This window comes from Engraulis encrasicolus, chromosome 16 (genome assembly GCF_034702125.1).
Source record: "Engraulis encrasicolus isolate BLACKSEA-1 chromosome 16, IST_EnEncr_1.0, whole genome shotgun sequence".
Classification (NCBI taxonomy): domain Eukaryota; kingdom Metazoa; phylum Chordata; class Actinopteri; order Clupeiformes; family Engraulidae; genus Engraulis; species Engraulis encrasicolus.
In genome coordinates, this window is record NC_085872.1 from 20,764,502 (window position 1) to 20,791,910 (window position 27,409).

The following is a 27,409-nucleotide window of genomic DNA, read 5'->3' on the forward strand; positions in this document are numbered from 1 at the left end:
GACCCTGTGGGGTGGAGAGATCCCTGGAGACACATCAGACAACTACCATGGTCAACTTCGAGCCAAGAGAAAGGTCCGTAAGTGCGACACGCCACTGAATGGCGCTATTACCGAGAAAGGTTACTGCTTCACCTTTTGTAATCAGCCTTGTACCTCTATACTTACATTTCGTTCAAGAATGCTCCAGGCTATGGATTTGTTTTTGCAATCATTGCTGATATTCAACTCTCTTGCCCTCTCTTTTTCTTCCTATCGTTCCTGTTCTCTCTCTCTCTCTCTCTCTCTCTCTCTCTCTCTCTCTCTCTCTCTCTCTCTCTCTGCTTCTCTCAGTCCCAAGACTTTCTGAATGTCAGTGAAAATTACTCCGTTAATCAGATATCAGCCAGTAATCCATCAGGAGGAAACGTATTTAGCTGTTCGGCTAGTCTCCAGACATGGCAGCGGATTTGCGGTTCCCTGTGCAGGCGAGCGAGTGCAAGCACACAGTAGTAGATGATAGACCCAGCCTTTTGGTAATGTTGCCATGGTGCATAGTGTTCTCTTTTGCCAATAATGCCTTGGGACTAGTGCGACTACGGTGACCCGCAAGCTGTAATGTCTGGTCGGGGAAAAGCGGAGGTCTCAGCTCCACCTCTTAGGGGGCCAGCTTTGGAGACGGGGTCAGTCACATGACGAACCCGGAACAGACCCCCCACGGAAAGTGCTGGGGAATATGAGGATAGGAGAGGCTCGTCAGCACACTAAAGGGCAAGCCTGTGTGTGTGTGCGTGCGTGTGCATGTGTGTGTGTGTGTGTGTGTGTGTGTGTGTGTGTGTGTGTGTGTGTGTGTGTGTGTGTGTGTGTGTGTGTGTGTGTGTGTGTGTGTGTGTGTGTGTGTGTGTGTGTGTGTGTGTGTGTGCGTGCGTGTGGGTGTGTGTGTGTCTGTGTCTCTCTGTGTGTGTGTGTGTGTGTGTGTCTGTGTGTGTGTGTGTGTGTGTGTGTGTGTGTGTGTGTGTGTGTGTGTGTGTGTGTGTGTGTGTGTGTGTGTGTGTGTGTGTGTGTGCCTCTCCTAAATCATAAATGACCCTTCAAATCCTCTCCACTGTGAATTTGTACTCCTACCCTCTGGGAGATGTTTTAGAGTGCCCAACCCAACGCTAACAAAAACCTATTTAAAAACTCCTTTGTCCCTAATGGAATAAGGGCGATAAATAAGACAGGAATCCACAGTGGTAACTCACTTATTTATTTATTTATTATTTTTGACCACTCAGCTATTTTATTCTTTTATTTTTTATATTACATGATTACTGGAACTGGACTAATTGTAACAATTTCCAAGAAGCTAATGTGTTTGAACAAGAGGTACCCCTGGTGATAAAATGCCATTGATTTCATACAGTGAATAGTGTTTAAAGGGACGCTGAGTAAGATTTTTACTTGTTTATTTCCAGAATCCATGCTACCCATTCACTAATGTTACCTTTTTCATGAATATTTACCACTAACATGAAATTCTAAGTATATATTATGACTGGAAAAATTGCACTTTTCATACATGAAAAGGGGGATCTTCTCCATGGTCCGCCATTTTGAATTTCCAGAAATAGCCATTTTTACCTGCAAAAATGACTGTATTTGGGCCATAATAGAAAAGATTTGTTTATTACTTGGTAAACTATCATGAAAAGGTCAAATTTGGCAATAGGCAGCCCAGTTTCAATGAGCAGCATAGTTGCAGTACCTTTTTTGACCATTTCCTGCACAGTGTCCCTTTAAAATATACCGATCATAGTAGTCACACTTGGCATTAAACAAGGCTGGGAAATAAATCAGCCTACCTCTATTAAAAATGCTTTAGCGCTTTTCCTTGCAGGTCAGTTAGTGTCCATTTATAATCCTTGTTAGCCGTTTTATAATGAAATAGTGTCCTTGACATATATAAAGGTGGTACATCGATTTAGAGCACGTCTTAATTCTAATAGATCTCAATGTGTCCAAAAGAGATGTGGTCCATGTGATGTTGCCCGTGGTAAGGGCTCTCATGGCTGTTAGAAATTGTTAGAAATAGAGATTGTTAGGGATTGTTAGAAAGCATGAGATACATCAAAGCATGTCAGTTCAATCACTGGAAAACGATTTGGGACTTTTTAGATCCATCAGATCTCTGATAATGGCAAAACAGTCCTGCGGGTTTGTCGGCAAAAATTGATTGTGTCGCCATGCAGAAACACTGAGCTGTATCTACCGATTCAACTCATTGGTATGTGTACAATCATTGTGTAAGAGCAAGCTTTCAACTCGACAGATGGAAAGCTTAGACTACTGTTGAATGAAATAGTAAAGTAATGTGAAAGCTAATTGGTAGTGTGCCTGGAGGGAAAAGACAATGTATTTCTCTGTAATCAGGTCAAGCAGTACTGTATAGTTTTTTTATCATTATTTCCATCAGACAAACTTAACTTTTTGTAAAGTATTTGGTGTCAGGAAAAAAAACCCCATTAAAACATCTACGAGACAAAATGTAATCGAGCACACACAACTCCAGACAGCAATGATTCTAATACAGTTACTTAAGCACATGCTGGTTTAATACAGGAAACCCCAACGTTGCTAGTCATTATGAGTGTATCATTGTAAAATAATTGCATCTCCGTGTGAAGCATGCAAATATATATTCTTTCTCAGTGCACTGATTTCAATTATGCGAGGAAGCATCATTGAAATAAATAGCCATGTATTGCTGCCTTGCACGTCCAATTTGTGATTATGGAAGCCCTGTAGCTCTTTCATGAGGAACATTTCAGTCTTCTATTACGTTTGCTATTCTCTCTCTTTCTCTCTCTCTCTCTCTCTCTCTCTCTCTCTCTCTCTCTCTCTCTCTCTCTCTCGCTGTGTGTGTGTGTGTGTGTGTGTGTGTGTGTGTGTGTGTGTGTGTGTGTGTGTGTGTGTGTGTGTGTGTGTGTGTGTGTGTGCGTGTGCGTGTGTGCGCGTGACACAAAGACATTACAAGTCCATAGAAGGCTTGGGGGTTATGACCCGTCAGTCTGAGCTTGGCCGGGAGGTCACACTAAATTTGATCTCAAGAAGGAACGCGAGTTCTGTCTGGAAGAGGCTGAACTAAACAGTTGTTTCATCGTTCAAAACAAGGCCAAAAGCGCACCTTGCTTTTGTCAGTGTACAGAACATGTAATGACAGTTCAAATTGCTGGTAGCTGTAAAAATGAATCTATTTCAAGTGAGAGCCTTCTTCTCCGGAGAAGATCGTCTCCTTAGCAGAACGGTTAGATTGCCCTGACAAAAGCTGCAGTCTATGGCTTGTGCAGCAGAACTCAATTTATGTTACCTTTGAATGTCTTTCACACATAGTCTATATCAGGTATCACCAACGTGGTGCCCGCGGGCGCCAGGTAGCCCTCCAGGAGCTTCTGAGGTGCCCACCAAGGATGTTAATAAACAGTGACGACTACAACATTTTAGTCACAGTTAATGTTTTTGGATTTTGAACAAAAGTAGCCCTCGGGTAGCACTCTGTAGCCCCCGGGTAGCCCTCAGACCCAGAAAGGTTGGGGACCCATAGTCTATATAATACGCTGGTGCTAGGAGGTTGCTGATTCTCCACTGCACCATTATGAAAATAGAATGAAAGCATGAAAAATAAAAAATAAAAAATAATAGGAAGGGATACTAGGTTGCTGTGTTCGCTGGCAGAAATAACAAATGTGATTTTATATACAGAGCAAATAGCACACGTCAATCATATACACAATTACTGCAGATGAGTTAAGTGTGCACAGTAATGATTGACCCCATGCGATGTGGAGGCCTACTGGTGATTGGAGAAAGAGGGTGATGACATTTCACATTATGCAGATGATACAGTGTTCCAGCACCATTAAATGAAATATTTCACAGTAGGTAAGAGGAAGAAGTTCATGGGTTGAGAGGTTACAGTGTGAAGCCAGAGTATGTGTGAGTTCACAGTGGTTATGATGTTTGGGGGAAAGCCATAAAGTCTTTGTAGTTAGCTCTGGCTGTTGTTTCCTCTCAGAGAGGGAAAGCAGATATCCTGCTGATGGCACTGAGGTGCATGCAAGATTTAGAGCAACAACATCTTCAATGTAAGAGAGCGTCTGCATATTTGAACAGTGGTCTGAAGTCATTAAATTGAAGATGACAGGATGGAAGAGACTGTTCTGAGATATGGGAGAAGACTGTTAAGATTGTTGAAATGAGGCCCTACCGTGGCTGATATGGTAGGGCACACGTTTACCACTCGGCCGACCCGGGTTCGATTCCCTGTCCGGGTCCTTTGCCGGTCCTTCCCCATCTCTCCCTCCCAGCTCACTTCCTGTCTCTCCTCCACTATCCTGTCTCACAAAAAACAATAAAGAATGAAAAGCCCCCCAAAAATGCAGGATGTGTGTTACTTTTCTAGTTATGTTTTAAAGGGACACTGTGCAGGAAATGGTCAAAAAAGGTACTGCAACTATGCTGCTCATTGAAACTGTGTCGCCTATTGCCAAATTTGACCTTTTTATGATAGTTCACTAAGTAATAAACTAATATTTTCTAGTATGGCCCAAGTACGGTCATTTTTGCAGCTAAAAATGGCTATTTCTGGAAATTCAAAATGGCGGACCATGGAGAAGATCCCCCTTTTCATGTATGAAAAGGGCAATTTTTCCAGTCATAATGAATACTTACAATTTCACGGTGGTGGTAAATATTCATGAAAAAGGTAACATTAGTGAATGGATAGCTTGAATTCTGGAAATAAACAACTAAAAATCTCACACATTGTCCATTTAAAGCCAGTATAGCATATCTTCTCATATCATATCTTCTCATATCTTCTACTTCTACTTCTACTTGGGTTTCTGGTGGAGCCTCTTAAAATGCACCGCCACCCTTAAAGGGACACTGTGCAGGAAATGGTCAAAAAAGGTACTGCAACTATGCTGCTCATTGAAACTAGGCTCCCTATTGCCAAATTTGATCTTTACATGAAAGTGTACTAAGTAATAAACAAATATTTTCTAGTATTGTCCAATTACAGTAATTTTTGCAGCTAAAAATGGCTATTTCATGAAATTCAAAATGGCGGACCATGGAGAAGATCCCCCTTTTCATGTATGAAAAGTGCAATTTTTCCAGTCATAATGAATACTTAGAATTTTATGGTGGTGGTAAGTATTAATGAAAAAGGTAACAAAAGTGAGTGGGCAGCATGAATTCTGGAAATGAACAACTAAAAATCTCACACAGTGTCCCTTTAAATACCCAAACCAACCAGCAGAATCTTGGGTACTCGGCATCTCATTCATCAACTGCAAGAGAATTCCTTCCCTCCAACCTTACTAAGCATTAGCATGGAAAAGCAGAAAAGCTCTTATCAACCAGACCCCAGTCAGTGTCTCTGGAACAAATTGCTCTCACACCACCACTCAGTCCAAGTGCAGCGCACTTTAATTAAAACAATTAACGCGCAGCTACCATTTCTCTGCATGGACTTCATCCATTCAGACTTCATCCACTGCTGGTCACGTCTTGCCCTCCAGCCCCATACAACGCATACTGTAGCTCTGTTCTGACTAAGCACAAACATGCTGCCATTGCCATTAGGCCGTAATAGCTCTGTACACAGACCCAGTATGCCTCCTGCTCAGCAGTACCTCACTTCAAAGCCAGTGCCCCCAGCCTGTCAAGAAGCCTAAGCGGTAGAACTAATATCCCTCATTAGGTCGTAGAGAATGGCAGCGCCAGACTCGATCAGCGCGCCCGCCTGCTTCATTCACCTTGACTGATCCTGTGCTCTCTGTAGGGGGAGAGGCCAGGCGTCTCTGTCAGGCGCTCACATAAGCACGGCCTAATTAGCACAAGCACAAGAGCGCTATCGTCTCCTCCCCGTATATATCCTCAATATCCTCAATTTCTTCTCTCTATCTGTCTCTCTCTCTCTGTCTTTTTTTGCAACCCAATGTTTTCGCTTCTGTGCTAAGCATCTGAAAAGGTCATTGAGTTACAGTATTAAACAGTTGGAGTTTAATGGCATGGGGGAGTAATGTTAGTGTACTAACTGTCAGGTCCTTCTCATTAAGCTTTGATTTCTTGAACCCATGAGAGGAGTTTTCTGAACCGTTGGGAAAGCACAGTGTGTCAGGGTTGAGTGCAGAAACTATCGCATTCAGGGCAGAGCGCACTCTACGCTCCTCTATTTGCTTGCTTCTCTCTTAGCATTCAACTGAATGTTAGCTTTGAAACGGAAAAGCAATGTAGATATCCTTCACCACGTTCACTGCTGTTAGTCAATGTCAGAGACAGGATGTGTGATCCATTTAAAAAATGGCACTGATGATGTAACACGGTTGCAAAACCCATTTCAAGTGATTCCCCAGCCCCATGCAGCCCCGGGTGTCTCTTGCACTTAAAAGCCTGTGATACGCCTCGGTGTGAGGGCGGGAAGTGTGGCTGGAGTATGCCGGCCGTCAGGCCCTTGGGACTTTTAGTGGGCATGCCCAGTGCCTCATGGCCAGTCACCCAGAGCTGGCTGTAATGACCAGACCGCTCACCTCTCACCTCGCTTTGTGTGTGCGGTGCGGTACACCTGGGTCCCCTCAGGAGTAGGAGGGGGAAGGGAGATTGGACATGAGAGGATTTTTGCTCTTTTTCCCTCTGTGTGAAAGGTGGGAAATATGGCTGTGTGTGTATGTGTGTGTGTGCGTGCGTGCGTGCGTGTGAGTGAGCGTGTGAGTGAGCGTGTGCGTGCGTGCGTGCGTGAGTGCGTGCGTGTGTGTGTGCGATACAATATTAGCTATGTGTGTCAGAGATTGATAAACTATCCTGAGAAGTAAATATCTTGTCAGTAAAAACTACAATTTTCCCCATCTACCTGTTCAAAGAATTGTTCTAGTCAGGTGGGGGTGGGGGTGTGTGTGTGTGGGGGGGGTGATTGGGTGTTGTAGTCATGGGAGGGTTTCTAGGTGTTGGAAGGGTTAGGATGATGTGGGTGAAAAATGTCATGTTCATTACCTGTGATAAAGTATTTCTAACATTGATTGGGTTTTCTGACCCTTTTTATTCAATATTGTGACTTTTCCATTCGTTGTATATTTACATTGCAAAATGGGTCATGTTTTATTCTTTATTCTTTCACATTTCTGTCGGGTTCCTTTAGATGCAGGAATACAGACTAGTCCTTCCCTACCAAAAGGTGTGACCGCGTGTTGTCTGGGCAGCCGCTCAAATCCTCGCTGCAACTCGTGTCTTTATCCTGCTCAGTGTGGAGAGAGCTTTGAGCGATAGAAATACCAGAGAGAGTAGAGAGAGAGAGGTTCCATTGGCCCATTGTTTCCGGGTTCTATTATTGCAAGGAGGACGGGGGGGGAAATCCCCCTTTAGGCAGACCTAGGCAGACCTAAGGACTGTTCTATTCAATGCTAGGAGTATTATGACACGCCCCTTTAGGCAGACCGGAACCTGGTCATGTTAGGTGCCCATAGCAACCTATTACATTGGCATATCTCTATACTTAAAGAATCTCTGGAAATGCTGTAAATGGCCCAAGCACACATTCCACGTCAACTCCTCTCTGCACGCTGTTGAGGGGTCTATACTGTGACCCATCAAAATGAATGGCACGAACACACGCGCTGACTGTCAGATGTGAACGGCACACCTGAACATGCCACTTGAGACACTGTAAACACACCGTTTTTCCTGATTCCATGCTGTAAATGTTGAATGTTTCTCCTAAAAAAGCCCCCAAATCTATGAAGAATATGTGGTATGAGGTTTCCTTATATTTTCAAATGTTTAAGGACCAGGATTTTTAAAACAGTTCGAGACAGAAAGAGTCTGTTGGTGTTTAAAGTATGTCTGATGTCTTCACAACGTGTAGGCTAACCGTCTATGGTTGACACAATGAAACGTAACTACATTTGACATACAGGTATGACTACATTTTAATATTCAACGTAATATTAGTTATTTTTCATGGTTGTGTTTGTCGTAAAATGGCTAAAATATTAGATTATTAGAGAGAGAGAGAGAGAGAGAGAGAGAGAGAGAGAGAGAGAGAGAGACAGACAGACAGAGAGAGAGAGAGAGAGAGAGAGAGAGAGTGTGTGTGTATGTGTGTGTATGTGTGTGTGCATGCCTTTGCACACTTCTCAGTTTATCCTTGTGGACCCTTAAGACTAACATAATTGCAGAATAAATAGCATCTTGTGCCTGAAAGGATGCTGCTATCATGAGTGTGACAAAATTTCAGTGTTGTCCCTTGTTACATTTGGAAAAAAAGTCATTTCAATATGCTTTTGTGAGGAAATCTTACATTGAGAAGAAAAACTGTCACTTTGACAAAAAAATGGTTCTCTCTTGTTACTGAAAAAAACCAAGTGTGGTTTGGAACACAATGTTCTGACTTAAGGTAGCTGGTCTCTCTCACTGGACATCAAATCATCAGAGCATGCCTGCATGCCTCTTGTTAGGTCTTCAAGTATGGCTAAGGTAATCATAGCCCTTGTACTGACCGGAAAAAGGGAAAAGAGAGCAAGAGAAAGTAATGTAAAAATAGATATAGAGACCAATAACAAATGTATATTTTGCTTACCTTCATCATTTGAAAGAAAGGGGGAAGGGGGGGGGGGACCACAAACTATTCTGTGATCATCATTTTTAAGCTGTGTTTTTTGAGAGCTGTCATTCTGATAATTCCTCAGAGAGTATTCCCTATGAAAATATTTCACGAGACATCCCTAATAGACTCAAATGAAACATTATTCAAAGCAACCTGACCAGTTTCCCCAACATATTTTAGTTATTCTTTTGTCAGTGGTTCCCCGGCCATTGTTTGTTTCTTAGCTAATGACATTTCCTTCAAAACCCATTCCTCATTGTCAGGAAATGCACAGAGTTGCCAAAGTGGTTGATATGGCAACACGACATCCAAGTTTGATTGACTGATATTGTATATGATTAGACTTGGCCAATTTTTCTTCCTACGTTAAATATGTTGACACTTAGGCAATCATATATTGTCAACCGTCGCTCTTTTGTAATGTGGTGGCAGAAGATAATTTGTTTCAAAGTGATGCCATGTTATGTGAAACAGTCTGCCTTTAATTTTCTCTCCAGGCTCACAGCACACACAGCATGTTCTTTAGTTCTAGTGATGTCAACAGCTGGGTTTATAATGTGGGTCGCAGTCCTTGACATGGTGGATATGGTGCTGACACCTGTTCCAAGGATGCCGGGAACGGATGGGCAATTTTCCCTTGCCTTGATTAGAAATCGAGTGCATCTAGATTAGGGCAGGCCGGTCTGATCTATCACCTCTATTGGACCCATATGAGTTTGACCCGCGGGCTCTTTTTATTTGCACAAAGGTAATTGGTGTCAGATTTCTGACTGCAGCATCGTATAGCTAATGTCCTTGTGCCCTGCTGATTTGCTGTATGTAAGTAAAAGGTGCTGAAATCAGTGGGTGGATCCATTTTCAATGGGATAACACAAATAGAATTCAATATTAAAAGACATCTCAATCTAGCAAGAGAGAAGGACCATCAGTTTTCACAAATATGTCTCCTTGATAATCGGGCAATATCAGATAAAAGGATGGATTGTGGACATTTATGGATTGATGGATTGTGGTTTAATTTTATTACATTACAAAAGACAGGATGCAAAAAATGCAGAAAAGATTCTTTAAAAGTAAAAGCTCCGTGTTCATGGCCCTCCAAAACGTACTCTGTTCATGTATATTAATGTATGTGTATTTTTTTTTTACAATGTGTACGGTATTGTGTAGAAAAAGTGGAGGAGACAGTTCTTAACTGGGTGCTGAATCCCACATAAAACATGAATGAATGAATGAATGAAGCGAAGGACAGCACTCTTCAGATTTTTCTTTGTTTATTCGCCCACAAACGTTTCGGGCAGAGCCCTTCTTCAGCGTGTAATGCCGAAGGGCTCTGCCCGAAACGTTCGTGGGTGAGTAAATAAAGAAAAAATCTGAAGAGTGCTGTCCTTCGCTTCATTCATAGAGTATTGCGTAGCACACAAGATTTTGTCTAGATCAGTCCATTCATTCAAAACCTATCGCACAGACAAAAATGCCATGTGATGGCTGGATGGACGCACAAGCGAGCACACTTGAGGTGGCACATGTGGTTGGATGAAGGGAAAATAGTATACCTCCGACTAAGGCTGTGTAATATATTGAATGTATGTGAGTGATTCTCTAATTCGCCTACACTTTTAAGTCCGTGGATTTTATTTGGCAATTCCACTAACTATTAACTGCATCCAATGATGTTTTGGACATTAGAAAACATTTATCTTTCATATAATACAGAAAGTGTAGACATAGCATTATTTCCCTCAGCAAGAATGAATATTTAATACTGGTTTTGGGCGTTTTCATGCCGTCCTGTTTTCCAAATGTCAGATTCAGTCTTCATATTAGCATGTAAAGAAACTTGTTTTGCCCAAGATGATTGCAAATGTTGATTCACAGTAATCATCACAATATGACAAAACTGTCGGAAAGACCACTGTCCTTTCCATTATACACGAAATTTGCCATTTTGTGTGTGTCCACGAAAACTGTGTTAACCGTGTCACGGTCTGAAACCTCCTCCATAAATCAGTAATGGTTTGGTCTTAGGCCATACGAATAACATCACGTGATGTCATAACCTCTTTGGCAGGATACGGGAAGACTTTTTGGTAAATTTTGAGCTCCATCCTTCCATAATTTAATCCATTCTTTTTCATGTTCTCATAGCGGGAAAATTGCCTGTCAACTGTGTTATCAACATATTCATAAGAATCTGAATTAGAAATCACATGTAGAAAAACACAGATAAAGCATACAGATACATGAATTGATTAAGGTGTTGTGGTGGAACTTCTGAGGTCTTCAGTTAGCACAACACCAAAAAAATGGCTGAAATGTCAACGGTGTTACCGTCAATGGTGTTACAATTAAGTATGACAGTCAGGGTTGCCAGATGAGGCTGATGATTTCCAGCCCAAAAAATGATCAAAATCCGCCCTAAAAACCCACCCAATTCTATTGATTTATATGGCAGATGGAAGGTTTTTCTGATAGATGCCATTTTTACCCGCACACGGCCATCCTAAGCAGCCCAATTGGGTGGGAACCAGCCCAATCTGGCAACACTGATGACAGTTGAGGAGGAGTATGTTTTTGCCAATTTATATCCATATTGACAGACAAACAAAAAAAATAATTTGTGTTCTAGGGAGATGGGTTTGTCTGCTCTGTTTTTTCTCCTAAAAAAGTGCCGACTTGGTCCCCTGCACTGTTGACCGTAACACAGTTGAGTAACACGGTTGAGTGTTTTGAAAGTGTTTTTGCGCTATTGATCCCTTATGTGTTGGAAAAATCCTATGAACATACACTAGGGATTATCTCTGGAGAAGGAAGTCTTGTATAAGGAGGGTGACTATATTCAAATCAGACGTTTCAGGGATTTATGATGAAAAATGTGTCAGTCTGTATCACAGTGACTCAGAAAATCCTACTTATGAAGCTCAACAATCACATTTTCTATATCAGTTGCACAGATTAATGACAACATTACTGCTAAGGGACATAAGCACTTTCAAACATATATTGTTTCAACTCTGTAGTATTTTTATATATGTTTGAAATGACATAGTATTTGTCCATAACACTGTTGACAAAATAATTAAGCAAATGTTCGCTTTCATTAGAGTATTTATCAAATGATTTAAGATTAAGCTTGGCAATTTTTTTGTTTGGAAACTTAAATATATACACTATGTAAACATCTAGGTCATTTAGTTGAAAAAAAATACTGATAATTGACATTTTGCTTTTGCCAAAAGCGTAGGGGAATCGTAGAATCACTCTTATCGCGATATCAATATTGCTGTCAAACAATATCAAATAGCATATCATAATATCGATTTGAAGCAATAATTTTGTCATTTGTCTATACTGCCAAAAAGGTAGGTTACACTAAGCACAATACATTCCCCTCCACTTGAGCCATTGCGAGCACAGAACAGACTTGCTACCCAACAGTCATGCAGAACACCACTGTGTGTTTCTCTATGGCCCTCCACTCACACTGCTGAAGAGAGGGAAGAACTGTTAGCACAATTACCGGTGCTACCTCAGGCACCTTTGCTAATAATGTCATAGAAGATTGAGCAATATCGTCTTCCAGATATGAATGTAGTACCATTTACTGATGTACTGCCTATATTCAAATGAATTATTTGAAGTAGAGGAACAATACCCACAATTAAGCAGGCCATTGCTGCTCTTTGCCATCAACCACGAGTGCCATCCTGATGCATCCTACTTTAAAAAAATGAAGGCATCATACAAGCTCTAGATGCCATGATGAATACAGTACCATGATGGTGCGGGCCATTGAAATGAAGATGCGATGAGACCTGAACAGAAGTGGAGAACAAATTGAGCTCCATACGCTGCTGTTTGATTTCAGCTATGCATTATGCAGTGCTAGACAGCTACATTTTTAAACTGATGATTAACGTGACTATCAACAAGCCCCACTCCCTATTTGTCATGGTTGACAAGCTTATTAATCCAGCAATCGAGACAGAGCACCTTTACAGAGATAAGTCAAACATGCGCATGCCTCTTTAGCAAGGCATTTGTAATAAATGTATAAATAATTAAAAAAGCCTTTACATTGATTATATGTCCAGAAGCATGTCACAATCAGTACAACGCAATCGGTCACAAGCTACAGAATATGAAATGATCAGGAAATAGCTTTACATCTGTATCAACTGACTGAAGAAAAATGCCTCACGATTGATTTCCCTGATATCACCATCAGCTTTTGAAAAGGTCTACCAACGTATCAATGCATGACTATTTCTTTTTATTTATATATAAATGGCACTAATAGCTTACTTAGTCTTTTAAAATGCAGCTGGGGATAATCAAATTAGCTGTGATTTGTTGAAGCGTGAAATTAATGAAACTGGTTTTATCGGAGGCTTTCCAGGAGCTATTTCCAGGATTCAGGACCCAAACACATTACACATACTAATGCTCGAACAACTGGGCTTGTCCTGTAAAATAAATGCTTTCATCCTATCATGTTGGCTGGATGTGCATGAAATGTGCAGCATAAAGAGGCTTGCCTTGGCTTTGCTTGGCTTGGCCTTGCTTGTTCATGTATGTTGTTAACCATTAGATTGAACATACCCAGATCTTGCCATGCCAGGCCATATCCCGCAGTCAGTAAATATCAAGGGGTTACACACTGTCAGCGTATCTCGGGCCCCCGCGTTTGTCTGAGGCCCCGACACACTGCATGGGCAAAGAGCATTGTATACCGCCGGCCGGCCGGCCTTGCACAAATGGGTGATGTCAGCAGCAATTACTGGTGTTTACTTCACTTAAGGACACAGCCATCCACCCTCAAGAGTGAGCATGGCCGTAGCCACACATGAGGTAAGGGAGGTCCGGCCCTCCCTAATTTTTAGAGAAAATAATATATTTTTTTAAATCTCAGTTTTTGCATACATATTTTTACATGTTTTTTGTAGTTTATTTCCAGAAATGATGTTGCCCATTCACAAAAGTTAATTTCCCTTGAATACTTACCACCACCATCAAATTCTAAGTATTCATTATGACTGGGAAAATTGCATTTTTCATACATGAAAAAGGGGATCTTCTCCATTATCCATTTTGAATTTCTAGAAATAGATATTTTCAGCTGCAAATTTTGGTATTTTGGTCATACTAGTAAATATTAGTTTATTATTTAGCAAATATTAATGAAAAGACCAAATTTGGCAGAAGACAGCACAGTTTCAATGAGCAGCACAGTAGTTGGTATAGATACTCTGGGCACCATCCTACACAGTGCACCTTTAAAAAGATTTCAGCGAGCTGCGCACCCACTGTGGACCTCCCTTATTTCAAACTCCTAGCTACGGCCATGATCTGAGTGAGCACCCATCTACTATATATGGCGTTCAAGTCCTCAGGATCACACAGACTGACGGAAAGCCCTGTGTCGCCCTGTGTCTTGTCACAATCAAACATTAGACTAAATATTTATTAATTTGACGGCAAGACCTACATTTGTAATGCACTGTTTGCACGTGGGATAAAGACAATTATGTTTTTTTTGCAAGCTGTGCAATTGCTTCGTACAAACAAAGACTTTACTACTAGCCTCAACTCAAAAAGACTGGAGCTGTCAGGGAACCAGCAGCCCTGACCACCCGGCGAAGCACCCAGTGTCCTCTCATTTATTTACATTGCTCACTTTTCAACAGACAGGTGCATGACATGCTGTCCAATCAGCTCAGTCAAACTGAGACGGTAGCAGACCGTCCTCGCCAGCTGCGCATTGTAAAAATTTGTTACTTCTTCTACCTGGCACCGCTATCCTAAACACCCCAAAATAATGCAGGTCAGTAAAAGAGACGGCCAGGAAGAAGCAAACGTCAATGCCCCCATGCAGTCTCAACCATGCGTGATGGCTTACAGACACAGACAGACGTCAGACAGAGAGTCTCGTCTCGTCATTGTCCCCGCTCTGGGCAGCGGCGTGTATCCTGTCTGCTTGCCACCATTAACAGCCTCCTGTGAATTGTTTCCAGGAGAACAGAGGTGTTGTGCACAGTGCTGTCCTTTGTCAATCGTCTGAGCCCATGAAAAGGCACATATTTATTTTCACATTTCTAAGGGGTGCAGCATCACCATAGCAATAGTAGATGATAGGTGGATAAATGTGGGCAGTTGAATTAGGCATATAGGCCTACTACTTACACGGAATAGTGATACAGGTAAGGATTTCACGTAGAATGAAGAATGAAAAATTAAATGTGCTAAAATTTGCCAATGTAAAATTCATAAGCAGATGTGGAGTGTATAGAGAATATTTCCTGTGTGTAAATTCCATGTGTTCATGGGAGCAATATTTCTTTATCCTCATAGTATTTGTAGATTTGCATAAAGTTATTGTCTCATAGCTCTTGAGCTCTTTTTCATCCAACCCCTTTACAAAGGACATGGGAAATGGGTTTCAGTTGGCATACATGCTTCAATGGTCTTTTTCTCTCACTTTTTTCCCCCTTGACATCACACCTGGTGTCCACAGTGCAGGCCTTACCATAAAAAATAGATATATCCCTCACTGCAAAGTCCGCGTCCTCGCCCTCTGCAGTAACAAAAGAATTGGAGAGATGAGTGGAAATGAAAGAAGATGTCTTTGTTCGATCCACTTTTATCTTGCCTATTTTTCTTCATTCTCTTCTTCCCCTTTCACGTTTCCAAACTTCATGCTCTCTCTCTCTCTCTCTCTCTCTCTCTCTCTCTCTCTCTCTCTCTCTCTCTCTCTCTCTCTCTCTCTCTCTCTCTCTCTCTCTCTCTCTCTATCTGTATGAGATGTAGACCTTATAGGTCCACATTTCAAATGTCTTCCCTCAAATGTCTTCCCTCATTTCAAATGATTCTTTGTCTGTGTGCAGGGCTGCATCCATCCAGCCAGCTCAGATATTTACCAACCGAGTTCTGAAAGTGGTGGAGGAGAGGTGGAAAGGGGCCAGTGTAGCGTAGCACAGTGGAGGTGCGCGTGATGTGCAAGCATAGAGACATGTCTAGTGTAGTGTAGCCCCATCTGCCCTCATCCTCCCACCCCTGCAGCCCATATCCACCCAACCTCAACCCCAACCCCAACCCCAACCCCAACCTCCCACGCCAGCACTTCCTTGCCTTAATCTGTCAGGTCTCCTCCTCAGCTTTAGCAAACATCAAGCCAGTCCCTTTGATTTTTTTTCTTTCTTTATAGAAAAGCTTTTGGCATGTCATGTTTTTCAGCGCAAGGGTGACATAGAACAGGATTACTCATCTTAGAACCAGGTGGCAAAAAAAGATGGCAGAACACTATCATTTTTGTAGCAAAATTACTCTTGGCACTGAATCATAGCTTCCACAGAGATGTTTGACAGCCATTTGTGATAAATGACAGGGTGTACACACTGAGGTCCTTGTTGGATGTTTCAGGAAGGAAACTGCATGAATGCATGGGGATGCACATAATGAGCAGAGCACAACTGTGCAGGATCAGGGTTTTCTTAGGCGTCAGACATACCAAGGCGGAACCGAACCGAAGCGAGACGAGCAAGGTATTTCAGCTTAGTTTCGGCTGGTGTGTTCTACTCTGCCTTTCACACTGACAGCGTCGGCCTGTCCTGTTCAAAAACCCCCCCACAGCCAAAGCTAGCGTGCTACTTTTCCATTCATTTGAATGAGACACCACCGTTCGCCGGCGTGAAAAATACGCTTGAGTTCTATTTTCCAAATGCAGCGTGGCGCGGAGCCGGCTCCCGCGCCGCTGACGCCCAACTACCACCGGTTGGTGTGTACGGACAGATATGTTTCTATGTATTTTCATCGACGCCGGTAAAAATTGCTTCGATCACGCTGCGCTTTACCGCCCTAGTGTGTAAATGGCCTAAAAGTCAGATTGTATGAAGCTAGAGAGCAGAGGAACAGAAACAGAGAATGTTAAGATGTCTAAGCCAGGGAATGTTAAGTATTTATTACCCTCAATGTTTATAAATACAAATATAAAGGCTTAGAGAGGATTAGGTCAACAATGGAATTTTGTTTAAGCAGAGACACATCTATTCTTATAGGACTCCCTATAGCAGCAGTGGCGTGCACATTTTGGGGGGGCAGGTGCTGGGCGGGCAGGGGCATTGGGGCTTGAGGAACTTCTAGCTGCCTTACTATATAAGGATTATATCCAGGCATTATTATCACATGCTTTTAATCGTCAAGTTTTTCTAGATGGTCATTGTGAAAAAATCAACAACAACAAAAAATAACTCAAAAAGGGCAGTAGGTTAAAGGGGCAAGTGCTTTAGCACCACCTCGCCCCTATCTGTGCACACCTTAGTATAGCAGAATAACAGAAATCAAAACCAATATAATGATCAATTAATTAAATTGACAATGAAACAGGTCTGCATGAAAATGATCTGAAAAAAAAAAAAACAACTTCCCATTCTGCTGCTTGACCAATCATTGTCATCAGCCTCATGGTACAAAGATTGCCTAAAGCGGAGATTTCAAGCTTTGTTTAAACCCTTTCCCTTGAATCACATCTAAGAACTCTTGACTGAGAGGAGTATTGATCTCAGTCAATAGACAAAGGTTCACAAAGACAGAGAGGGGGCGGCAAGGGCACAAGTCAATTATCTTCATTTTACTGTGATGAGCAAGTGTGGTCGTACTCGGGACATTTAGAAGCAGAGTGACAAAAGTACTTAGTGTAACAGACACAACTCTGTGTGATCTGACCCGAAGTGTCTGCATGACATAGCCTACTTTTCTAAGGGCAGAAATGTGGAATGGAGGGGGCTAAATTTAGGCTGGTCGATTCAGTGGGAACGACTGTGGCACTGGAGCATGTCTGCACATGTTTACACTGGATCCAACCAGGTTTGGTTTTTGGTTCTGTACACCTGTCATTTTTTTGGTCTGTGTTCTCTGATGTTATTGTTTTTGTTTCAAATTACTGGTCACAATTATACTGTATACTCCATCTAAACAACAGGCAATCTATAAGGGGAGGTTGAGTAAACAGACAGTCAGCATCAGGTATTGCCAGTCTCTAGACTATTGAACTGGTTTGGTGCCTTAATATTGAAATGGTAGTCACTGAAAACTAAACATTTCATTTAATCTATATGAAGTTGATGTCAGTTAATGTTTTCTGGATAATTCAATGTTTTCTCTTTGAACAGTGGTTCTCAACCTTTTTTAAAATCAAAAACGCCCCTTGGCCTCATCACAAGCCTCCAAACGCCCCATTGACACCCCCCCCCCCCACACACACACACAGTGACACAAACACATCATGTCAACTATAGGCTTTCTGCGCTGTATCGAGCGGTCTCTGCCATGTCCCACTGAATGAAATGAATGGCATAGAGTAGACACATCGGCTGTTAGCGATGTGAAAGGCAGACCTGAATACACAGTTTGAGACACAGCAAACACATGGGACTTTTTCCTTTTCCATGCAGTGGACATAATGTGAAAGACACGCACACACACACACACACACACACACACACACACACACACACACACACACACACACACACACACACACACACACACACACACACACACACACACACACACACACACACCATTTCTGAAGCGTTTAATCACTTTGCAGTCCTCTCTGTCCTGGTCACAGGTGGTGAAGATGATGATCATTGTGGTGGTGACTTTTGCCATCTGCTGGCTGCCGTACCACATCTACTTCCTGGTCACTGGTCTGAACAGGGCGGTGACGCGGTCCAAGTACATCCAGCAGGTGTACCTGTCCGTCATGTGGCTGGCCATGAGCTCCACCATGTATAACCCCATCATCTACTGCTGCCTCAACAGCAGGTAAGCCATACGTCTACAGCAGGCTTCAGAATACCTCACTCATTCATTCATTCATTCATTCATTCATTCATTCATTCATTCATTCATTCATTCATTCATTCATTCATTCCTTTATTCGTTCATTCATTCATTCATTGATTAATTCATTCATTCGTTCATTCACTCACTCACTCATTCATTCATTCATTCATTCATTCATTCATTCATTCATTCATTCATTCATTCATTCATTCGTTCATTCATTCATTCATTCATTTTGTTATTCAGTTCATGACAATTGAATCATTTTTGTTTTTAAAAGGTGTGCTCTCTTACCATGTGTTTATATTTTCCCATTTATATTTCAACATGATGTTTTGACCAAGCAGAAAATGTATTTTTTTTCACCTGGACAGCAGGGATTCGAAAGAAAGCTCTGTCAACAAAAACAAACTTAATTTACACCACACAGATATTCAGAAGAATAATCATTGCAGTCACAACAGAACACAAAAACATTCCTCTTTCCTACGTTTTTTATCATTTATCATTTTTATCATGACTAGCAAAGTTTCACATCTAAAGACTCTCCATCCCTTATTATCTATCTGTATTATGTAGGCCTAATAACATAAGGAAAACATGTAAGCACAATAAATTGGCTCATTAAAAACAAGATTATTTTACCCACAGCTCAAAATATGCTATTAACTTCAAACACACAAGAGTGCGCTGTATGATATGCATGAAATTACTGTCACTGCGTGTTTTAATATCAGTGTTGTTTACCATGTTTCTGATATCAGTGGTTCTCAACTGGAACAGTCTTGGGACCCACCATTTTCCACTCTCATTCGGTCGCGACCAAATTTTTTTAGCGTTCAAGTCATTTCAATGCAATTTTCAAAATGTAACCAAGACTCGAATGACTGGTTGCACGCTATCTAACTCGCATAAACATTCAGATTGTATCTAAGACAACAGATGACACGGAGTTAACTAGCCTATCAAAATAAAAGTTGTAAATTGTTGCAGGAAAAGTTGGGTTTTTTTTTGTTCTTTTTTAGAATTAGGTTTTTTTTACACCAAGGCTCAGCGACCCACGCATGACCCCTCCGCGACCCACTTTTGGGTCGCGACCCACCAGTTGAGAAACAGTGAGCTACATGATGGGAGAATATCTTAGAACTGAAACATGTGCAGAATACACATGAAGTCCATTACAGTATGTTGAATCACGGCAAGTGTTCATTAGTATCATCTAATGAGCATGCAAAGTTGAACTTGTATGCAACATTTAATGGCTGTAACCCTACCATGTCATGCTTGGCAACAATCCACACACTAATAGACAAATGGGGCATGGATATTATCTTGTTATCTTCAGTCACGCAGAATACATTAACATTCATCAAGTTTTTCAAGGTAAATGGGCCCCTCATGTTTCAAGAATGCAGTGGATTGGCTTTGTAATGACACATAACCCTATCTGCATGCTTGACCTGCTGCCGTGTGCAAGGGCAATACCAGTAGACAGCGCATACATTTTTAAAAGGGAAAGACTAATATTAATGTGAAAAGGTAAGTCAGTTGGTTAAGAGACTGAGGTGTGTGTGTGTGTGTGGGGGGGGGGTGCATGAGAGAGAAAGACAGAGAAATAATGGGCTGAAAGTCGCTCAATATGTGTGTAATTGAGCGAGCTAAAGAGAGAGAGAGAGAGAGAGAGAATTAGAAAGACAAACTAAGGAGAGATAGAGTGAGAGGGAGTTATAGAAATAGTAATAGAACCTCAAGGTGCGTCAGTGCTAAGGTTGTTAATCGGAGAAGACTACGTAGGTTAAATCCTCCTGAAGGCTAAACACAAAAATAGACCAGATATGGAGCTTGCGTTGCCTATGGCGCCATATTGGCACTCGATTTGCGTAATGTGTAAGATGGAGAGACCGTGGCCGTGTTTGAGGTCATTACTGCAGAACAGCAGGGGCTCTCATAGATCAGCCCTGATTGTGGTGGGCGCTGCAATCAACACATCCCATCCGAATGAGTAATCATGTGTGGGGTTTGACATCACAGGACTGATGGTGTGCTGTGCACATGTGTGAATGCTGGATGTATGCTTGCGTGAAGGCTTGGGAGCACTCAAAGCACTGGCACTGCACTGCACTAACACACCCGCATTATACTACACCGTAACGACAGCATATGGACCCGGGTTTGAGTCTGGCCTCATGTCCCAAATCCTGTACCCCACCCTCTCTTTCTCACATTCATTTCCTGTCTTAATCTCAATCGCCCTGTAGAAAGAAGGCTAAACAGTAGAAATGTAATGTGTTTTGAGCACGAGCACTTGATGCATGTCAATTTATCCCTATAACTCCAGAACTAAATATAGTATTTTTTTACCAGTGCTGGTTAAAATGCATGGAAACAGATTTGTCCTTCCACACCACGCAGCAGTAGTTGGGCGGTAGCTACACAGGCGAAGGCTCAATGCCGTGCGGCATTTGAAAAAATCCAGCTGGAGGGGAATTTTCATGGCGGCAGCCTGCAGACGGGTCGCTCACGCTGACGTGGTCAGTGAGAAAGGCTGACCAGGACACACAGACGACAGAGATTCTTTAATAGAGATATGCCAACATAATAGGTTTCTATGGGCACATAACGCGACCCGGTTCTGGTCTGCCTAAAGGGGCGTGTCATAATGCTACATTAATCCTACAATGAATAGAACAGTCCTTAGGTCTGCCTAGGTCTGCCTAAGGGGGGGCATAATAGAACCAGGAAACAATGGGCCAATGGAACCTCTCTCTCTCTACTCTCTCTGCAGACGAGGTGGAAAGGCCGTCGTCTTCTCGCTGCTGCCACGCCACACCCTGTTGTGTAACCAGCCTAAATGCTAAAGTGCCTTTATATAATGATGGCAATGGTCAAACACACAATGGGTCATTTGTTGAGTGAAAATCAGAGAAAATGTAGGCTACATCTATTTTTCTAAATCAAGCAGGGGGCTATTGCACATGACCTAGACTGCATTCAAACCTGGGCATAATTTAATAAATGTGTACTGTATGCAAATGAATGTATTTAAGCATATACTGTATAATAATTGCTTCAAAAAATGGGTGTGGGATGATCAACCAGTCCTCTTTCCTTGTAGCCTGAGTATCATCCTCCGTAGTGACCGCGCTAGCTCAATACTTTCGCTTGCTGACCACGGAGTCTGACCCTGCAGCCACCCCTGGCAGTTGGAATTCAGATATTCGTTCAGTATCTGAACAGCCAATAGGCTCGCTGATAGTCTAAGCCCCTCCCCAAGCCCTCTTACATATTCAACTGAAATACAACAACCTGATGACATCAGTGATGATGGCGATGTGATGTCTGTAACCAGGACATTTGATAGTGCTTGGTGTAAACTGGGACATTGCCGTCCGCCAAGACCTTTGACGGGCTTTCGGCACTGACACTGCGCAGCTCTTGGGCAGTCACACTGGGCGTTTCTCTTCTGTTCACTTTAATGGTTTTAGTTGACAGTTAATATCTTCATAACAAGGTTGGAACAAGCGCAGCCCCATTTCAGTGTTACTTTTTTTGCTGTCACACTCGACGCATATACACAGACACAAACTGGGAAGGAGAGAGGGTGGGGGCTGCTCCGTGGGCTGTGCATTTGGCGCATATTAAACAACGCAACTAGTAGTTTCCCAATAAAATTTGAATCATAATGCCGTGGATCCAATACTATAATATCATATAATATTGTCCTTAAGTCTGAGCGATGCATTGATTATTTGTTTAGGGTACGTTTTCTGCCAGCTAAATGCAAGGGGGAAGGGGGCTATATTAGCAAACAAGACGATTGCACAGTTAGCCTGCTAATTTTAATCACCTGAAGCTAATAGCCTTCACATGGCTTAATCCATCCCTGTTATCAGTCCGCTTGAGGTTTTTGCTTCGGGAAAGTGAAAAAATGAGGTCCTAATTAATCTTCAGATGGTGTCGGACCCTGACGGTGCCATAGGCACACGTTGTATGTCTCCCTGAAATCGTAGGTTTTTGACGGACCTCGACAAGTTCTACACTCCTTAGTTACCGTTGCTGAGCTCGGATTGGTTGGCGGCCGTTTGTGGGAGGGGTTTTGCGAAAGGCTAATTCCCTCATTAAGTGAGATAATTTCCAACTGCCGGGGGTGGCTGCAGGGTCAGACTCCGTGGTCAGCAAGCGAAAGTATTGAGCTAGCGCGGTCACTACGGAGGATGATACTCAGGCTACTTTCCTTGCTCCTCTCCTCATGATGTTGTCTACTCCAGATTCCGTGCTGGCTTTAAGAGGGCCTTCAGCTGGTGCCCGTTCGTGCGTGTCTCCAGCTACGACGAGCTGGAGCTGCGGGCCACGCGGCTGCACCCGACGCGCCAGAGCAGCATGTACACGCTCTCCCGCATGGAGACCAGCATGGTGGTCATGTACGAGTCAGGCGAGGCCAAGCAGGGTGGCCGCAAGGCCGCACCACCCTCCCGGCACTCCAACAACGGCTGCACCGGGGACAGCTCCACGGGGAGGGCGGTGATCTACTCCGCTCCCTCCTCCGCCCAGCAGCAAGAGGAGGAGGAGGACTTCTCCTGAGGAAAGAGAGGAGAGAGAGCTGAGTGGAGATTATTTTCACTGGAATTGACAGGGTGTGATGTCCTTTTTTAAAAATGTTGAGGTGTGGGTATTCAAATGAGCTGTTGTATCATGAAGGCATGACACATTTTTGAGTTAAAGGGGTATGCCACTATTTTGAGGCTTAATACAGTTAAAATCGTTGGCCAGGGTTTATAAAGGTGGTAAAGTGTCTTATTTTTCATGTTAAGCGTTGTCTTGCTTTAAGACAACTGAAAAGATGAAATATGTCGCTAAGCTAGTGAAAGTCAATGGATCCGTGTAGCATTGACTTTCACTAGCTTAGCGACATAATTCCTCTTTTAACTTGTCTTAAAGCAAGACAGCGGCTTGCATGAAAAATAAGACACTTAACCACCTTTATAAACCTTGGCCAACGATTTGAACTGTATTAATCCCCAAAATAGTGGCATACCCCTTTAAGAACATTCCTATATGGTCCATGTGCTGGGCAAGATGGCTAAATGATATCGTAGTGCAATTTCAGTTACAATCTGAATACTAGATAATAACATATGTAATGTTTTTCATACTTTTTAAATGCTTATGCTGTTTTAAATGTTTTTGTTGTCTTACACTGCATTGTTTTGTTTACCCTGAATTGTCAAGAAGAGATTTACATAGTTTTATCTAGCTTTCTCTAGCTTTTCTCTAGTTTTATCTTTTTTTTTTTTTTTTTTTTTTACAGCAAATGAAAATGTTCACCTAAGTATTATATGACTATTTATCATACAGGGCAACTTACCATTGAAAATGTCAGCTTAATACACAAAAAGATGCACTAGAAGTATTATTTTCAACTCAATTCAATTCTTTGTTCAGTATTGCAGAGCTAGTATATTGGTGAATTTGCATGATGTAAAAGTGTACCTCTGATAGCGTATAATGTTAAAATGTGCGCTGCAGCCATCAAAAGCACCAGGGTTTGGATATAGTCAGGATATTGTCTAATGTTCATTTCACAATAAAAGTTTGTAGCCTGAAGCATATGACCCATAATAATGTCTATGCAGTGGGTCGAATGGACTTCATTCTAAAGCATGGTCCATGATAAATGGCAAAAACAACCAGCTAGTGAGTCTATGAAAAGTATGGACGACCCAACAGTATACATTGTCTGTACATTCTTTACATGTCAGTCTCACTTCTGTGAATTTGTTTCTTCCAGACGATGGTGTGATGATGAATGGATTACAGGAGGACATAAGGAAAATTCATTTGTGCATTATTTCCAGATGTTACATCAGTTTATGCTTAATTTTCACACACCCCAATCAGGCCATAATGATCATCAATGCGGAAATGCTACGTATCATAATTCCTTAATTTATATCCAATCCAAATCTGTCCCCCTGCTATAAAGAGTCCTATAAAGAATCCTTTTTTTTTAAATAATGCCAAATATGACCCTTATGACTAAACGTTTATGTAAATGATTTACAAAACACAGGTGTTGTAGACAGGGGCGCTGCCAGAAATGTTGGGCCCCATGAAATATTTAAATTTTGGGCCCACTTAAGGGCCACTCTCAGTGCTTAGGCCCCCTTAAGGGCCCCCATCAGTGCTTGGGCCCTTAGAATCTGTACCCGTTTCCCCCCCCTAGCGGCCTCCATGGTTGTAGATTACCAAGTGTCCTTCAAACAGAGCTATTCTTATTAAATTCTGGTTTACAATCCCCCCCCTCAGGATGCTCTAAGTGGCAGTTTTATGTGTTTTTGTTGTGTTGTTTGCTGTTGTTAGTGGAAATTGCTCTTTGGCGTTCATCTCGAAGGGGACATTTAACCCGGTCCTTAGCAGTGGTGTTGAGTGAGTGTATATGAGTGTCGGGAAAAGTCATCTACCACCTTGTGCATAATAACAACCTTCAGCGCTAACTGTTGAAGCCATAGCCTAGATGTTCCAGATCTGGATCTGAGGGGAGCAGTTGCTTGTGACAAGAGAATGAGGCACAAAATCAGTAATAGGCTATCCCAGAAAATTATAGCTACAGGTGGATGCGTTCAGGTTTTGAGCTGAGTGTGTATAGGCCTGAATTGTTATTGCACATTTTTACATTTTGTTTTTAGTTCAGTTGTTGGTTTGATGTCAATGTTCATGACAAAAGTGACAGCCAAATGAAAGAACTTTGTGAATCCTATATCTAGTTTGATTCGGTAGGGCCTACATACTGATTTGTAGACATTCTTTCTATTTAATCAAGGTCATCAGCGATAATAGAAGGTCACCAAACATTCCACCAAGTTGGGAAGGGTAATTCATTAAGGTCAAAGGTCAACATTGACTTCAAATAAATCTGATAACAGTACATTTCACCAATGCCAGTTTCCTTTACTGGATGCAAAAGTTCAGTTAAACTCAGGAAGGAACTGATGAAAAAAAAAATACAGAACGTGTGAAAGATCCAAAATACATAATATACAAGACTTATGTTATTCAGGCTTTGTGCCGGATTTCAGGCTTGACACGTGGATTGTTTGCAAGAATAAAAATTTAGTTATTTAGTTTCCTTTTTTCAAAAAGTGTTAAAGGTTCAGACTTGGGATTTTCTCCTACTATTACCAAGCCTGAATATATCAGGAACCTTACCTTGGTCGGAATGCTTACATGTTCTAAACATGATCGAAGCATGCCTCAACACACAACAGACCCCCCCCTTATCGAATGTTTTACGCCATTGCCTCCTTCCCCATTTTTTTGGTCTGTTTAGTCAGGCCTGTTTGGGTATTCAAATGCTTTCCCCTTATTCTGTCATTTCACCATATTGTGGCTAAATGCATTTTTCCATACGGTACAGTCCATTTAATCACTAGCACCATTGGAGTTGGCACTGGTTAGATAACGGAAGTAGATGATTGGACAGTGAAATCGAACGTTCAACCATTGTTGTTCTTTTGACTGTTGACAGAGTCTTCAGTGGGTTGGGGTGGGTAATAGTAGCAGAGGCCTCTCAGGATATGACAGAGACAGCTGCTTTGTTCAGATGGCTGACACTCAGCAGATCCTTTCCCCCCATGTCTTTCTTTCAACAAAAAAAAGCACCGACTCTGGGTATTGACATTTTCTTTTACACAGCCACTTTTGTTGGAGCCAGCAAGTTACACTGTCATTCATCATCTCCCCTTCACTTACATGACAGGCTCTATTGTCAACTGGCAAACTTCCGGATGTCCTCACAAGTGGCAGTATATTGATGCCCCCCCCCAATCCTCGCTCAAACGCATGCACGCACACACACACACACACACACACACACACACACACACACACACACACACACACACACACACACACACACACACACACACACACACACACACACACACACACACACACACACACACCTCAGCCTCTCTGCCTTGCGTACCCCTTACTGTATGCATGGCTATACTACAGCCAGCCTCTTACCATAAAAGGCCCTTCTGGAGCTCTGGCAGGTTTCAACATTAGCTGTTAGCTCGGAGCACTTAGCTCCCCCATTCATGTGCATCACTCCAACTCCAGTACATGTCATGTAAATAGTGGGTTGTTGCCAGCCTGAGGCAGATACAAAGAAATGTCAAGTGAGGACTTAATGTGGCCTATGGATTGTTTTGAATTGGATTGAACTGGGGAAAAAAAACTTATGTTTAATTTGTACTATCATGCCACTCAACGTTCATCCCTCAGAATAACATTACGGGCAAACTGTGCTTAGTGTATGTGAAGTGAGGGAAGATTCTACCCCCTCTGTGCCGCTCTCAAGGCCATTCCGTTTGACATTGACTTCTGACAGAGCTGCTCGGCAGCAGATATTGTATAAGCACACTGATCACTGCACACCGCACATCCACAGGAAGCATGTTCTCTGAGGAGGATCTTGCTTGCCACCAGGCAAGGCAGGCAGCTGCTTGGGGCCCCCAAGCCCCTAGATAGTGAAGGACAGCCCACACTTTTTTTGGCGTTTTTGGTTCAAATGTTCATTCTTTTGCATATTTCGCTTGGGGCCCCACCTGACCCTAGAATCGCCTCTGCATGCTCTCTCTGCTTGCACTTCAAACGCTTTCTCTCACCTCCTGGTGGACCGAGACCTTGGCTGCTCCGTTGCATGCCCAGGGGAATGGGCCCCCACATCACGTCCAGGTAGGCCGGAGTGACATGGACTGCCCTTCAACTGTCACAACAGGTCTGCCCTGGATAGCAGTGGCATTGGCATCTGCCTGTCACTATACTAACAACTGCCTGATCAGTGGAAACCATGGTGGTGGTCTGCTGAAACTTGGTCAGGGACTATTAATGGAAGCCCATGCATCATCTGGATACGCGCCAGAGCCCGATAAATCAATG

The 27,409-nt window shown here is 42.4% G+C and overlaps 1 protein-coding gene across 1 annotated transcript in view; it reads left to right on the forward strand.

Moving 5' to 3' along the window:
- Window positions 1-23,180, forward strand: part of tacr3a (tachykinin receptor 3a) — a 34,437-nt gene extending 11,257 nt beyond the window's left edge. The window contains exons 3-5 of the mRNA XM_063220282.1: window positions 1-73; window positions 18,249-18,445; window positions 22,735-23,180. The exon at window positions 1-73 is cut by the window's left edge and continues 78 nt beyond it. Coding sequence (XP_063076352.1) covers window positions 1-73; window positions 18,249-18,445; window positions 22,735-23,047 — 583 coding nt within the window. The 3' untranslated portion in view covers window positions 23,048-23,180. The remainder of the gene's footprint in view (window positions 74-18,248; window positions 18,446-22,734) is intronic.
- Window positions 23,181-27,409: the final 4,229 nt, after the last annotated feature.